The sequence below is a fragment of the Sorex araneus genome, chromosome 3 (genome assembly GCF_027595985.1).
Source record: "Sorex araneus isolate mSorAra2 chromosome 3, mSorAra2.pri, whole genome shotgun sequence".
Taxonomy (NCBI): domain Eukaryota; kingdom Metazoa; phylum Chordata; class Mammalia; order Eulipotyphla; family Soricidae; genus Sorex; species Sorex araneus.
In genome coordinates, this window is record NC_073304.1 from 176,355,837 (window position 1) to 176,373,178 (window position 17,342).

A 17,342-nucleotide genomic window follows, 5' to 3' on the forward strand; every position below is an offset into this window, starting at 1 on the left:
GCAGCAGCAGCAGCAGCAGCAGCAGCAGCAGCAGCAGCAGCAGCAGCAGCAGCAGCAGCAGCAGAGGCGGCGGCCGCCCCAGCCCAGCCCCGCGCCGCCGCGGAGCACGGGCCCCGGAGCTGCCGCGGCGCCCCAAGTTCCCGCCATGAGCGCCCGGCGCCCCCACGGCTCGCTGCCGGCCGGACGCCCCCGCCGCGCCCAGAGGCCCCGCCGCGCCTAACGCCGCCGCCGCCGCCGCTCCCGCCGCCCCGGCCCCGCCGCGCCGCCCCGGCCGCCGTCGCTCGCAGCATGTCTCGGAGGAAGATCTCGTCCGAGTCCTTCAGCTCCCTGGGCTCCGACTACCTGGAGACCAGCCCCGAGGACGAGGGCGAGTGCCCCCTGGCCAGGCTCTACTGGAACGGCAGCCGCAGCCCGCCCGGAGCGCCCGAGTCGCGCGCGCCCGCCGCCCCGGCCCCAGCCCCGGCCCCGGCCCCGGCCGCGGCCCCGGTCCCGGCTGCGTCCGCCGCCGCCGCCGCCGCCGCCGCCACCGCCGGGGCCCGGAGGGCGCAGCGCCGCCGGCGGGTCAACCTGGACTCGCTGGGCGAGAGCATCAGCCGCCTGACGGCGCCCTCGGTGAGCGGTGGGGCGCGGGGGCGCGGGCGGGAAAGTGGCCCCGGCCGCTGGGGGGCGGCCTGGCGGGGCCCCTGCCCGGGTTCCCGGAGCCCTGCACCCCGAGACCCTCCCTCGGCTGCGTCTCCGCGGAAGGGGGATCGGTGCCCGCAGCCCTCGCGCCCGGGGCCCCCGCCTCCAGCCTGGGGGCCCCGTGGTCCCGGAGCGCCTCCACGCCCACCTGTTTTCTTTCCCCCAAACTTTCCCGGGCTCTGGGACCCACGCTTCCCACTTCCACGTCTCTCATGTCGCGCTCCGCTCCGGGACCCGTCACCCCCACTCCGGGCTGCGCGCGAGCCCCGGGCATCTGGGAACGCCGCCGTGGCGCCCCTGCCTCTCCCCGCCTGGGGCTTTCGGGGTTCCCTCTGCCGGCAGGCATCGCCCGCCCGGCCTCTCCTCCCCTCCCCGCGGAGTTCTTGTTGCCAGCCGCCGGGAATGGGAAGTCATTGGCTCCCACTCTCCGAGTCCGTCTGTGTCCGGGTTCTGGAACTTCAAGGTGCTTTTTTTGCACCCGCGCTTCATTCTTCACTTTCTCCCCCGAATTCGGGGATCCGTGCCCTTCTCTGGGGAGCTTCAGAGGCTGTGGGGGTGGGTAGCGCTGCCCAGCTACTTCCTTCACGGGCCGCTAGTCTTCCAGGCTCAGCCATCCCAGGGGTGCTCCTCAGCGCCCCAGCACCTAGGCAGCACTGTGCCCTCCCCACCCCATCCCCAGTACAAAGGCGTTTCAGCCACCCCAGGTGGTTCCCGGATGCGGGAGCCCGAGCGTGACTGCCCTCCAGGCTCCCGGGAGAATCCCATTTGTGGGACCCCACTCTGCTCTGCCTGCAGGCGGGATCAGAGAAGCCCCGTTTTCCCTTCACCGTCATTTTCACCCCGACCTCAGGAGAAAGACTTCAATTGCCGACAAGCCTTCCTAGACCCCCACTCTCGAGAGCTCTGTGAAGTTCCCAGAATGACGTTGAGTGTTGAGCTCTTTGCTGCAGGGACTCTTGCACCCTCAGCTAGATGGTACCTGCTTGGGAGCCAGTGCTCCTGGGGCCAACTCTGGCATCTCTCTGGCCCTTTGGCAGGCGTGTCCTGGGGTCCTTGCTTTAATGGTGAAAGAATATCCTTTTGTTTATTAGCTGCCAGGTTCCTTTTGGTCACCTTTCTATCCTATATTTACCTTCCACCTCCCGTCTGCCAGTTCCTCCGTTGGTAAGTGAGGGGCAAAGCCCAGGAGAGGTTGGTTACTGTTTCCTGTTGCTCCTGGGAATTTTCCCAGGCGCCATAGCCTTCTGAGCTGTTGGTGTAAGTTGCTGATCACACACTTTCATAAGAGCTGGGCAGCCCGTGGCCCGCTGGTCGGTGTCAGCGCCAAAATGACACTGTGCTGGATACTTCTTCAGTGCTGCAGCTTCATGCAGAAGCCATGATTTGACCGAAGACGAATTTTTCTGGGCCTGAGTGAAAGGGGCTTCCCAAGAGGTGCTCAGAAAACCTTCGGGCCCCTCCCATTAATTCTTGACCCACTAGATAGAGGTTGAGGTGTTGCTCAGTCCCTGTGGTATGGGGATCACCCCTGTAATCTACTGACTTCCAGGATCGCAAAGCGGTGGAATGGAACCAGGGACCCCACCTGCTACTTGACCTCTGTACCATCTCTCTGACCCCAAAGATTAGTTTTGTGAGAATTGTTTTTATAATTTCAGAGTTTTATTTTTGCCAGAGAATTTGCAGATTTCTGAAAAGAGTTGTAACAATGGCTCTGATAATGTCAGTTCAATCTAAGTTCTCAAAAACTTACGTGAATGGACACAATAAGGCATCTACTACCAAATCAAGAGGGGAAAAATAGTCTCTGGTTTTTGCCTTTACAAATCAAATTTGAGTGACTCCAGCCTTTTATTGGCTAGAAAACTGTATCCTTGGGGCTGGAGAGATAGCACAGCGGGTAGGGCGTTTGCCTTGCACGTGGCTGACCCGGGTTTGATTCCCAGCATCCCATATGGTCCCCTGAGCACCGCCAGGGATAATTCCTGACTGCAGAGCCAGGAGTGACCTCTGTGCATCTCCTGGTGTGACCCCAAAAGAAAAAAAAAACCTATATCCTAGGCTAGAGGGATAGTACAGTAGGGAAGACACTTGCCTTCTATGCAGCTGACCGGGGTTCAATCTTGGGAACCCCCATATGGTCCCTTGAGCCTCTCCAGGTGTGATTTCTGATCAGAGAGCCAGGAGTAAGCCCTGAGCACCTCTGGGTATGGTCCAAACACTGAAAGATTAAAAAAAAGAGGAAATTATTCTGATAGTAATTTTTATGATAAGACATTTTAAAATAATGGTTATTATTGAGTATATGCAATAAGTGTTTTTACTTTCTATGCTGTAATTTTTGAAAACAGTCTCACGTACACAGGTAAATGTAAACCCATTCAGGACCATAAGACATGCAGGAATGAGTCGCGCTTGACAGCCTGCATCACCACAGACACAGAGAGACATCATATTTCAAAGCAGTTACTTATTTCTGTTAGCTCCACCCTAGCTTTTAGTTTACAAACTAGAGCACTGCTTTCAGGTTCCAGCAGATTTCTCTCCTGAAGTGTCAGGATCCTAAACTTTTTTGGAAACACTTGAGCAGACTAATTATGTTCCATCTATTTTTCTTTTATTTGAGTCGAAAGGCTTTAAAAAAACAATAAATCTCTGTAAATAACCAGAGCATTTGGTGATGGGGTTGCTGGTGGTTCTGAGTGTCTCGAGTTTCCCTGCCTCTCCATGACAGAATGTTCTGGGTTCTGCATAATCGGCACGGTTTTGGGAAACTGTCATAATTGCAATTGAAAAAAAGGCATTTATTAGGAGATTTAAGACTGAGAAAAATACAATACTTTCTTAAGTAGGAACACAAAAGTAATACTTATTCTACTGAATTATAAAGAAATATTTAAGGATGTACTGTGTGGCGGGTACTGTGCTAACAGTACCCTTATGGGGCCTAACAGAGCAGTCTCAAGGGATTTTCATTCGTCATTCCCTTTAGGTCATTCACTTTGAATCTCTGAGGCACAGCCAGTATCATAAAAACAACCCTAAAGACCCGAGTGAAGGTGCATAAATCACTTATCATGTTCTTTATTTTGAAATGATTTAGTACTTGGGAACACATATGGGGGTTGCATCTGGGATTTTTTATATCAGAGTGAGTTTAGTAGCTAATTTATTTTTTTCCTTAAAAAAGAGAATTTGTTACAACCATAATCCCTTTGACCTTGGGGTTTCCTTTGCTTACAAAGAGCCTATTGGTGAAGATCCTTTGGGAAACCACATCGGAGGCAAAGTTCCCTCAGTTTCTTGTCAGAGATCCACTGACTGTGGCAGCATTCCCAGTGACCCCCAAAGCCATGGAGAACAGAATGATAGGAAGTGAAAATGATAGCACTGGGAGAATAGTACAAAGGACAGTGGGGCTCCGGACACGTGGATTGTCCAAGAAAGAAAGGAAGCTGGAATTCAGGTAGCATGCAAACAAACATGGCTGCATTGTGTGGGGAAGGGAAATTTTATGATACATATTTACCAAAAGAGTTGAAGAACATAAAACACCTATTTTACTAAAGCTCATGTTAAACTGACTCTCCGATTTGTGTAAAGCTTCAAAAAAAAAAAAGTAGGAAGAAGTAGTAGTGTAGTTAATGTGTAAATAATGAAGAATGCTTTCTATGTTGTGAGTTAGGGTAGTGGATAAATAGTTTTACTGAAGGTTTAAAATTTGGGAGTTAGTTTAACCAAGATCTGAAAACTGGGATTTGTTAGAGTTTTTTAAAAAACTGGACAATATATATTCTCAACAAAATATAGTTTAGTATTTTTATATTTCTAGAAATTGCTACCATAATCTGGTCATTATTTAGTGGTCATCTCTTGCTTTCTTTAAACTAAATCATGCTTTATCTGGGCTGGAGTGATAGTACAGCAAGTAGGGCGTCTGTCTGCCTTACACCTGACTCATCCGGATTTAATCTCTGATGCCTCATATGATCCCCTGAGCACTGCCATGAATGTAGAGCCAGGAGTAAGCCCTGAATACTGGCTGGGTGTGGCCCAAGCCCCTCTCACCCACTCCATGTCCCTCCAAAAAGAACTCCCACCAAATCAAAATCAGACCTAACCATCCAGAAACAGCATGGCAGAGTTGAGAGAACAGGGCTCCGAGTGGAGAGATGGGCGTGAGTGATCCGTGCTAAGCATGAGCTTTGCAAAAGGGGACTCCAGGAAGCCTGGGCTTCCTACCTTGTAGAAATGGAAAATAGTCCCTTGTGGATTTGCTGTGAGAGGATATTTACAATATTCTTTGTAAAAGTCCCTGGAACTCAGTAAATGATAGGTTCAGGGTGAAATCCATTATTTATTTATTTTGCCTCCCAAGCAGTGCCTCAGACCACAGAGGCCTGCATTTCAGTGTGAGGACTGAAAGATGTGGTGTTGCTTGCCCCGATGTGCTGGGGATGACCTGGGGTCATGAGGTGGGGGCCTCCAGGGCCACACTCTGAGACACTCTGAGGACCGGGAATTGAATGGTCAGTGGTGCTGGGGATTGAATCCTGGTCAACCCTGGCAAATTGATTGCATGCAAGGCATGTGACATCTTAACTCCTGTATCATCTCTCCAGTTTTGTGATCCATGTACTTGGGCCAAATTAGAATGTCTACAAATACTCTAAAATTATTAATTTTTTCTGAACAACTTACTTTATAGTAACTTTATTGGAAGAATTTACTGCATATTATTAAGGAGTTAATTTTGTTGCCTACATATTATTAAGGAGTTAATTTTGTTGCCATATTATTAAGGAGTTAATACATATTATTAAGGAGTTAATTTTGTTGCCATCACCAGCTAGTGCATGAAAAAATTAAAACTGGACTCTATTTTTAGTGTCCTGTTTATGATGTGTGTGTAAGAGTATATCATCTTTGCAGACTCAAACATTTCATCCAACTTTTGAATACTGTATGAAAACAACTTTTATAACTATAAAAATTGAAGGACCTGCATGTTTGTAGAAAGTTGCAATAGGAAATTACAATGTATTAAACCCACTGGGTAAAGTGAAAGGAGGCTGCTTGTTTTATTTTTCGATGTGTTACAAGCTTTCCCCATAAATTTTATTCAGATGAACATGTGTGGTGTTTGTGTGTGTGTGTGTGTGTTTTATATTTAGTTGTCTGTTCTTTGGCTGCCAGTTCAATGTTATGTCTCATTATATAGATAAAATTTTATGATAGGACATATCATCAGTGATTATTCATTTGTAGATAAAGTTCATTATATATATACACAGAGAGAGTTTATTTGTATTTCTGTGCTATGATGCATTTCCCTTCTCCATATTATTATTGCTTTTTCATTCACATTTATTTCTTCTTGTTGCCTCATAAGGAGTTGAAGGTTATATATGTATCACATATGTAACTTACTGTGTTTGAGAGTAGATTTATTTTTATTTATTTATTTTTGTTTTTTCTGTCATAGCCAGCTGTGCTCAGGTCTTACACCTGGCTCTGCACTAAGGAGTCACTCCTGGCGGGTTCAGGGACCATATAGGGTGCCCAGTATTGAATCCAGGTCAGCCGTGTGCAAGGCAAATACCCTGCCCACTGTCATATCACTCTGGCACCCGGTAGTAAATTTATTATCTCCTGGAGTTGGAGGTAAAATAAAAATCATAAGGAGTTGAAGATGAAATAAGAAATATATCTGTTTATTGACTATGATAGTAAGTTCATGACATACACAGTTTCACTATGCATTAACAGAAGGTATAATGAACTCCTTTGGAATTTCATACAAATCTAGCAGGAAAAAATTAAGTGGCAAAGGTAGGAAGAATATGCGCAAGAACGTCCCACCCCCCCTCTGCAGTCCCTTCTTTGATGTGTGAGCCCAAAGAACAAGTTGTTTGGCTTAAATTCTGACCACATTTCTCGTATTTATCTTGCATTTAGCATAGTACCTGGTACCTGATGGATATTCAGTAGAGTGCTCAGAATAAATGGTTTGCTGCTTATGTTTAATTGCCAGTTATTTATTTTGTGCTTGATGTCTTTGTAGTATTTGAGTCTATCAAACTAAATATTTAGATTATGCACCCAGTCTTTGCACTCAAGCATGCAAAGCTGTTTAAGTTTTACTTGCATCTGCAATTTACAGCAAAACTTCTGAATGAAGTTGTGTTAAAAGTGAGTAGATGCTAGAGCTGGAACAATACTGCAGTGGGTACTGCCCTTACCTTGCATGTGGTCAATCTAGGTTCTATCCCCAGCACCCGATATAGTCCCCCAAGCCCTCCAGGAGTGATCCTTGAGCACAGAGCCAGGAGTAAGCTCTGACATCACCAGGTGTGGGCCAACCCCTTTACCCTAAATAAAATTTTAAAAAAAATTAAAAAAATAAATAAAATTAATAAAAAAATAAGAATTAAATAAAATTATTTTTTTAATTAATAAAATTAAATAAAATGAAAATGAGCAGTGGCTGCCTCCTGGAATTGATAGTGTGGTTCCGGGTATGTGTGTTTTAAGAAGTTGCGTCAGTGTAGTGACTCTCCTCCAGTATGTCTAATATTCATTTATATATATATATTTATTTATTTATATTACAATGGTCTCCAAATAAGGGCACATGTTTGTTAGCAAGGGAGGTAAGTTGCCCAAAATGTACTTGTAGGAGGTAGAATGACATAATCTCATCCCCTCAGTGCTCAAGTTAGATATTGATGGCTCAGAGTACCTCATAAAATAGAACATGTCAGGGCAGCGTGATTTAGGAAGTAGGGAGTGGAAATGTCTCTGAGAGTTGGAGATTTGTTGGCACTACTATGGGGGATTGAACGGTCACTTTCATTGCTAGAACAATATGACATCACTCCCTGGATGGGGTTGATTTGAGGCTTATTAACCAGAAAAGGTAGCAACTGTCAAGCTTTAGGGGACAGAGGATGTAGCCTGAAGAGTTTTAGCAAGCAGGGCAGGTGTTTGCTTCTCCCTCAGAGAGCCTGTTAGATAGTTCTGGGAAGGAGCCTCGACTTCAGCTGGACACTCCGAAGTTGTGTCTAAAGGTGAGAGCATCTCGAGTCTGGAGGATCATTATCTAGGCTCACTGAGCTGGCAGCCTGGTTTCTGCAATGAATGATCCTGTTGATGGCTCCTTGGGGATGAGCAGAGCCCAGCAATTACTGCGCTAATTAAAGGGGCAGAATAAAGATGGTGAGCTGGAGCCACATTACATTCTTAGATGCTTGGTGAGCGACGTCATCTCATTGGTTGTGTGGGAGGAGAGTCTTCAGGGTTTTCCATTTGTGGGTTTGTTACTTGTGGGTTCTCTTCCCATTTTTCCCGAGAGTGCTCTCCCGTAAGTGTGTTCAGTATTTCTGTCGTTGCTGCAAGAATGTTCTTGGTCTTGTCCCTCAGGAATGTTGGCTGAGGGGCAAGAGGGAGAAGGAGGCTGCTATGAATTTTTAAGTTTGAGATGGTCATAGCCTTCACATGCTCCATCAACTGGTTTGATTTGGAATAATGATTCATTAACATTCCAATGAAAAACATGTCAGAAGGTAAAGGGAGCAACAGATTTGTATGTCGATATGTTTTTTTTCCATAGAAAGGAAACACAAGGTTATAATATTAGATGGATGAATCATTGCTTAAACCCTACTAAAATGTGTCACTGTCATCCCGTTGCTCATCAATTTGCTTGAGCGGGCACCAGTAACATCTTCATTGTGAGGCTTGTTGTTACTGTTTTTGACATATCGAATATGTCACGGGGAGCTTACCAGGCTGTCCTGTGCGGGCGAGATACTCTTGGTAGCTTGCCGGGCTGACACAATAGTAATGCTTGCTGATGTCTACATCCTAAGCCCTAAGACAATTAGTATCTTATTCATTCAGTGATTATTTGGGTAAGGGTCATTTCGAACTCTCAGTAGTGATCCAACACCTGTAGTGTTCTAGTAGTCTCTAGAAGTAGTCTTGCGAAAGAGCAGGTTCTCCGTGGTGATCCTGATGTAACTGCAAATCCTTGGAGCCCTTGGAGCCTGCTTTATTTCTCCTTCTGCTTTGGTGGCTTTGTCGTGTGTGGGGTGTCTGTGCCCAGGAGTGGAAACAAGCATCCCGATGCTTTGCTTCTGTTGCCTGGCTCTTTGCCTGTGTTCTGGGCACCAGCCTTCCACCCTAGGCCCCTATTATGAGTGAACGGTTTTGCTAATGAATTTTCTGGTGGTGGGACTTGGCCAGCTAGATTAGACAGTTCATACCTAGTGGTGCTGGGGCCACTGGGGACATGCCCACAGGTGCTGGGGCTTCAAGTTCTGCACCCTGCGGTGATGGGGGTCACATGCTCAACCTGGTCAGGACCCAAGTTCTTGCACATGTTCTTGCCCAGGGTGCTCTCGCTCACAGCACCCTATTCTCACCCACTGCATCTTCTGCTCTGTGGAAGGCCGCTGCTACTCGCATCGTGGCTACAAGGCTTACTGTGATACTCTCTGGTTTTCTTTGCTTTTCCTCCTAGAGACAGATGCATGTGTATGCTTAGGAGAAGGTCTGGTTTATACGGCACATGACCATGTTTGAAGAATGAGAAAGGAGTAAACAAATCCTTGTGTACTCTATGTTATATCTGGCGATGCTCTGTAGGCTACAGGATTCTGTGCTGCCATATTTAAGTGAGGTAATTTTAACTGTTGTGTTGCTTTTTCTCAAACACAAATTTGAGTAGATATAGTTAGAACAATGTATTTTAGAATGGTGTCAGGTTTTTAAAAAATATACACATGGGGCATTTTCTTGGAGCTTCCTAGCAATCTCCACAGTGATGTGTATACCATCTCTATTTTGGGTCAGAATGATTATTTTAAAATGCAAGTAGACACACAAAATACTTGGGGGAACATGTGAGTGGACACTTGTGATTGCTATTAGCTCTTAGAGAGATAAACATCTTTTCTTTCTGCTGATTATTTTTTAAATTGAATTACCGTGAGATACAGTTACAAAGCTTTCATGTTTGAGTTTCAGTCAATGATCGAACACCCATCCCTCCACCAGTGCACATTTTCCACTGCCAGTGTCCTCAGTATCCTCCATTCCACCCTTCCCCTTGCCTCTATGGAAGACAGTTTTCCTCTTACTCTATCTCTACTTTTGGGTGTTATGGTCTGCAGTACAGATACTGAGAGGCTATCACGTTTGGTCCTTTATCTACCTTCAGCACACATCTCCCATCCCAAATGATTTCTCCAACCATCAGTGACTTAGTGATCCCTTCTCTATTCCAGCTGCCTTCTCCTCCAGCTCATGAGGCAGGCTACCAACCATGCAGCAATATTCCTGCTCCTGTTTCTACTGTCCTTGTCTCATGTTATTTTTTATTCCAAAAATGAGGCAGGGGGAGGGTAGGAAAGGGGGGGATACTGGGAATATTGGTGATAGGGAATGTGCACTGGTGGAGGGATGGGTGTTTGATCATTGTATGATTGTAACCCAAACATGAAAGCTTGTGCCTATCTCATGGTGATTTAATAAAATTTTAAAAAATGAGTGCAGTCATTCTATATCTGTCCCTCTCTTTCTGACTCATTTCACTTCTCATGATATGCTTTCCATGACCATCCCTTATAAGAAAATTCCATGACTTCATCTTTCCTAACAGCTGCATATTCAGTATTCCATTTATATTCCATCTATACATTCCATCTATATAGTATTCCACCATATAGATGTACCAAAGTTCCTTTAACCAGTCGTCTATTCTTGGGCACTGGGGTTATTTCCATATTCTGGCTATTATGAGCAGTGCTGCAATGAACATACAGGTACAGATGTCATTTCTACTGTGCTTTTATGCACCCTCAGGATATTTTCCCAGAAGTGGTATTGCAGGGTCATATGGAAGCTCAATTTCTAGTTTTTGAGGGACTGTCCATATTGCTTTCCAAAAAGGCTGGACCAATCAGCATTCCCACCAGCAGTGAAAGAGAGTACCTTTCTCTGCTCCAGCACTGGTTGTTCTTGTTCTTTTTGATGTGTGCCAGTCTCTGTGGTGTGAGAGATGATATCTCACTGTTGTTTGATTTGCAGAGAGATAAACATCTGTACTCTCTTCAAGCCTGGGTTCTCCCTTGAACACATACTCCCTCTTGCTTATCTATTTCTTTGTTACCTGTTTCAACTCTGGAGAAGCCTGAATTCTCTCTCGAACACTACTTCTCTCTTTCACTCCCCTCCCATCAAAGTAAGTTTCAATAAGAACTATCTCACTTCACACACACAAAAAGAGATATGCTTCTGTATAAGATATAAAGGTGGTATCTCTGCTATTTTGTTAACTATCATTTCAGTATATAAGAAGCTCTGCATTTTGGTTGTATTTTGAAGTCCCAGGTGAGTTTAGAGATAAGAATTTGTAGCCTAAGCTGAGAGAGGCAGAAAGTGGGGAAGGCCCCCACTGTGCATGGGAAGGCTTATCCATCAGTCAGTGTGAGCTGGGGATGTTTGTGGCCAATCTATTGTCCTAGGAGCCTGTCACAGGATATAATCAGTGTGAATGTCATATGGGGACAGACTGGCAGTCACAGGCCTGTCTAATCACCCCCCACCCCGTCCCTGACCGTTCTCATTGTTAAACTAACATAGCATAGGTGTAGAGTTTGTCTTCCGTGATATAATTCACTATCCACCAGGGGAATCTCTAATGTGAAGGAAGTCAAGTTGGAGTGAATTTTAATTATGGTCTTTTCTAACTTTTAAAATTCGGTGTATAATTTGATTAATGTGCTTGTCTGGTTTTCATAAAAAATGCCTATGAGTTGGTATGTTTCTGTGTCTGCATGCAGGATGGTGGTGTGGGGAGCCACATTTTTCACTACTCAGTACATTGATTTTGCTTTCATTTGATTTGGGAAATATTTTTCTGTTTTCCTCTTAAATCAGGTGTAATACTACTCTTCTTCACTAAAGGGTAAATACATAATGAGTGGGAACAGTGAATTGAAGGCATTGTGTTTGATATTGTCAATTATTGCTAATCACTTTATGTGTTACTTTGCTGCTTACTTGAGGATGGGAGCATCATTCAGATTTCTTTACTCTTTATGTTCTTGGAAATGAACCAAGAGGCTTGGAATCAGAAACTCACTCCATTGTTATCCTGAGAATTTTTTGATAAGCTTCTTTGAGGCTCCGTTTCTTTTCTATAACATGAGGGCAATAATGACAAGATTATAAAGATTAAAAGTATAATGCATACAGCCAGTAAATGATCAATTTATTTTGGTACCTTTTCCCAACCCCTTCTTAACAGTTATAGATACGCATATCGAAAGTCCTATTTGATAGCCTCAGTAATCTCTGTCCACAGTTGTAAGCGAAGCTTCTGGATATTAGCCCTCACAATTATTCCTTCAGACAGCATCTTTAGCAAATGAGCTCTTCCAGATGTAATCAGCATGCACACAGTATATGCCGCACACATGTATGATGTGGGATATTCTGTTGGAAAGTTAACATTGTCCTGTTGGTTTTTAAAAAAGTCACCAGCGATGTTCACTGTGCAAGGCAGTTACTTCTACTCCTGCCGATCCCTTGGCCCCTTTCCCCTTCCTGCGTGTAGAGAACTTACAGACAATGGAGGGGTCTGTATTTAAAAAAGGGGGGGGAACTGTGAGCAAGATAATAGTAACAATGACAATATTGGATTATCAACTTCTTACTATGAATTAAGCACTGCTCAAAGTGCTCTGACATTGGGATGCCATAAAATACAGTGATAGACAAAGAAAATTCCTTTCTAGTCACCTTTAAAAGGTGATGGAGTAGGGAGGGGGTGGAGTGGAGGTGGCAGGAGGGATACTGGGGACATTGGTGGTGGAAAATGTACACTGGTGGAGGGATGGGTGTTCAATCATTGTGTGACAGAAACTCAATCATGAAAGCTTGGTAATTGTATTGCACAGTGATTCAATAAAATAAAAAAGAGTTGAAAAAAATACAGTGATAGAGCAATTTCTGCTTTACCATGGTCCTTAGAAGACACCGAGATCTTACCTCTCCAACCTAAACTGGCAAACTCTCCTGCATTCTCGGGTCTACTGTACCTTACTCGAATGTACCAAGCAAACTTCACATTTCTCAGATTTCTTGTATGTTCCCCATATCAGTAGTGTCCCCTTGACCCAGTTCTCTATATGACTGGCTTTTTTCTTGATGGTCATATTTCAGCCTACTGTCATTGCCTGTCTCTTCCTACTGTACTTTAACCTATGCAAGGACAAGGCCTCCTCTGGTGGTCTTTGCAGTGTCTAGAATTGTGTCAGTACATCTTTATTGATGGAATGAAAAGTTGTCATTTCAAAAGTTTACTGATCTTTATTATGGAATATACAAAATGCTCTCAATATATTATCTGGTTAAATCAATACATCAACATAGTGAAGTAGATGTTGATGGTATTTCTTCTATAAAGACATGGTGATTTACAGAGTTGTTCATAATTGAGTTGTTTCAGTCATACAGTGTTCCAACACCCAATCCCAACACCAGTGTCTCCTTCCCTTCATCTGTGTTCCCGGGTGAACGACAAAATGACAAAATGAAAACTTTCCATTTTGAAGGAAGTTTCAGTACTTGAAAAATAAAGAACATAGTTAAAAAAAACTTTAGGGTGGGAGAAAGAATTATGTGTGTTATGCAACTTAAATGCTGGGTCCAACATTTAAGTATTTTTATATACTTTAAAATAATATTATGAGAACCTCATTTGCCCATGACCATCATTGATTACTGACAGAGATCAGATGGAAACCTGGGTCCGTTTAGCTCCAAACTCTGTTCCTTCCACTTGGTGGCTGCTGTAAGCCTCTGAGAGCTTGATGCCAGTTGCCACTCGTTGTCTTAACCTCCTGGAGGAATGACAGACGTCATTGCCCTAGAAGCTCGGAAGACTTCTGGCAGCGTCTGCTGATGTCAGTCTCTGTATGTCTTACCTGGACTGGAGAGAACTGCCCTGCCCAAGTCATGTCTCATTTGCGTGACCAGTCAGCTTGGGAATTTGAAACATAACCCACCTGCTGTAGCCAGCCAACTCTGAAGGCTGAGCTCCGTGTAGTGGCATCCAGTGCCTGTGTTCAGACTGTATCGCAAGTCAGTCTCGCTTTCAGTTCTTGGATGTTCTTCCAAGAGTATTGATCCCTAGTAAGTTTTCTGTGAGCTTCCTGTTTTGGACATCTATTTCTGAGGGACGCCCTCCTACATTCATGAGTCTGAGAACTGTGGCAGTAACTAAAGCGTAATGGGGAAATGGCATTTGGAAGAGCTCTGACAACTTTAGATTTGGGTGTTTTGGATTTAAGGATTTAGGAGCAAGGATGCCTCTTGATTATTTCTTGGGGCTAGAGAGTCACTGGGATCAAGGCTGGTGGTAATGGGTTGGAAATACTGGTGACTTGAGAATGGCACTATCTCACCTTAGTGTGCATGAGATGCTGGTAGAGTGATGGGATCTGAGATAGAACTGTCTTGAACCAGGGCTGGAGTGGGACTGTCAGATGGCTGACGATAAAAATGAGAGCAGGGGAAGTAGCTGATAGAGCCTGTGAGGCCAAATCATCTTAATAAAGCAGTGGGGATATATTTGAAGGTAATGATAATAAATAAAAAGTGGCTAGAGATAGATGAAATAAATAGTTTGTGAAAAAAAGGGAATTGATCTAGATACTTTTTTGAAGAGCCCTTGTACAAGGAATAGGGACACTTCTTTCCCAGTACTCAGAGGAAATGCTGTCTGATAGTGGGAATATTGATGAAGGCTGCTGCTGGATCTGGACCCTACAGAAATCCAGATATCAGCTGAATGTCTCTGTCTCACCGTCTAATTCAGTGACTGATCAGTACCTTTGTAAATCTAGGATGGTTAAAATTAAGTGCTCTTTTACAGTTATCTGGGTATATCTTCAGTATGGTTGTTGCATTTGACCAAATCAAGTGAGGCCTGAAGTGTCCCCAGTTCACCTTTTGGAATTAAAAATTTTTTTTTTGCCACACTGATGGTATTCAGAGCTTACTCCTGGCTCTGTGCTCAGGGATCACTCCTGGCAGGGCTTGGAGGTCCATAGTGGTGCAGAGGATCGAACCGGGGTCAGACATGCAAGGCAAGGTGCTTACCCATTGTACTGTCTCTCCAGCCCCATCTTTTGGAAATTTATACTTGAATCATGAAGTGATTTTAAAAATTACATTTAAAAAAACTGTGTATTTTAGTGTGGGGGCTGGAGCTATAGCACAGCAGGTAGGGTGTTTGTCTTGCACGTGGCCGACTGGGGTTCAATTCCTCCACCCCTCTCAGAGAGCCCGGCAAGCTACTGAGAGTATCTCACTCGCATGGCAGAGCCTGGCAAGCTACCCGTGACGTATTCGATATGCCTAAAACAGTAACAACAAGTCTCACAATAGAGACGTTATTGGTGCCCACTCGAGCAAATCGATTAGCAACAGGATGACAGTGATACAGTGATTTTACTGTGGATTATTTTTGATCTGCTCTGTAAATCTGAAAGTGCTAGATTTTCATTTATTTCTCAAAGGTTGGGACTTTATCTCCTGAACATCACATAGTAAGGAACTGTGTTTTGATTTATGCTTATATAAGCTTGCTCTTATACAATTTTGAAGGGATTTTGTGACTTATATTTATATGTATAATCTCAGGCTTTCTGCTCCTCATGCCCGAGATGTTTTTGCTAGCTTTGGGGTTCTTTGATGCTACTGGACAGGCTACTGGGTAAAGAACTCAAGTAGTAGTAGGGCTCAGTGACTCCAGATACCACAGGCCCAGTGAGGGGTTCAGAGGCCACAGGACCCGGTTTGGGGGGCTCCATTTGCACTGTGTGAAGAATTAACTCAGTTGAAAGGTGCCGTAGGATGTTAGGTAAAGCCGAGGGAGACAGACACATCAGCTGGATAGTTTCTTGACTTTTCATTTCCTTTACAGGGTAAATTTTGCTCAATTTTGATCAGCAAATATACTTTTTTCCCCCCGCAAAATTTAAATTTTACCGAATTCTAGTTGAGTAGTTTGGTTTATCAGTTAATATTTGTAAAATCAACAAATTTTGAGTGAATCTAAAGATGATTATTCTAACCATACCACCTGGGATGTATGAGAAAATAAGTACAAATCTAGAAATATGAGAAAAGTAAAAGAATGACAAAGTAGTACAAACTCTACAAATGTGAAGCAAGTTATTCATTCATATTATTTTTATTTCCATCATATATTTGCAATCTGCCTATGGTACATGCTTGACTTACCATGTCCTGAATCAGAACACACCATCAATTGAGGAAATGTGTCAAGTTATCTGTCGTTGTCATCATCATCATCATCATCATCATCATCATCATCATCATCATCATCATCATCCTGTTGATCTTCAATTTTCTTGAGTGGTCTCAGTAATGTCTCCATTCGTCCTAGCCCCACGATTTTAGAAACCTCTCTTTATTCTTCCTTCCCAATGGTGCTGCATTGGAGGCTCTTTCAGGGTCAGGAGAATGAGACCCATCATTGTTACTGGTTTTGGCATATGAATACACCATGGGGAGTTTGCCAGGCTCTCCCATGTGGGCAGGAAACTCTTGGTAGCTTGCCAGGTTTTCTGAGAGGGAGAATTAGGTATAAGATGTCACACGCTTCTGGGAGCTTGGTTTTATAGTCTCTGGATGTTGGCTGTTGATGGGATTACATGGTGTGGGGGGGGGGCAGTTTCTGGGTGTGACCGCTTAGCTGCTGGAAAATGGGGGATCTGGGCAGAAGAGGCCTAGTCCCAATCAGAGCAGGCTTGGAGATCTCAGTCCTGGGTCCCACACACAAAAACGTGTGGAGAGGGGCCTTGAGCATGGCTGTGGCTGGGTTCCGGAGGTCTTCAGCTGCCCGGGCTCTGCTCAGGGCGGGGAGGGAAACTCAACCCACCCCTTCCAAAGGGCCTTGGTTAAGACAGCCAGGCACGGCGGCAAGAGACTCCAGGGAATCAGGATCATGTAGCTTTAAATCACCCCTCTCTGGCCCCAACCCCAATGCAGTACATGCACCTCCAAGAATAAGGAAACTTTTGTTGTTGTTTTGCTTTTGGGGCCACACCCAAATGTCCAGGGTGATGCTCAGGGCTGGTTCTTGACTCAGCTCAGGAATCACTCTGGGCAGGGCTTTGGGGAAATGGAGAGAGAACCCAGGTTGTGCCAGGCAAACACCCTTACCCCTATCAGCTGCTGTACTGTCTCTCTGAACCCCAGGAAATCTTTTTAAAAGGGTAGTTGTTGACCTAACTGTATTTCCCATTAACTAAGCTTTAGTTAATGAGGAAAGAAAATGTGGAGGTGTGGGGCTGGAGGCCAAGGGCAGGCAGGGCACTTGACATTGGCACATGGGAAGGTGGGTTGAGCAGCAATTAATCCTTGTCATGTTAATCCCATTATGCTGTGGATTCAAGTGGGATCTGAAATGCATAATGATGGACTGGCCATCTTTCTGGGATAGTTGGAGACAAAATATTGCTTACTGAAGTTTGATTTCATACTTTTATAGTATACCAAATAAATTATAATCAAGGATGTTTAATTGCTTTAAATTGGTGTGACCCTCTGGGATGAAAGCT

General features: G+C 44.7%; 1 protein-coding gene across 1 annotated transcript in view; it reads left to right on the forward strand.

The window, feature by feature from the left end:
* The first annotated feature begins 288 nt into the window (after positions 1-288).
* Positions 289-17,342, forward strand: part of GUCY1A2 (guanylate cyclase 1 soluble subunit alpha 2) — a 196,122-nt gene continuing 179,068 nt past the window's right edge. Inside the window, exon 1 of the mRNA XM_055129965.1 lies at positions 289-612. Within this exon, the coding sequence (XP_054985940.1) occupies positions 289-612 (324 nt within the window). The remainder of the gene's footprint in view (positions 613-17,342) is intronic.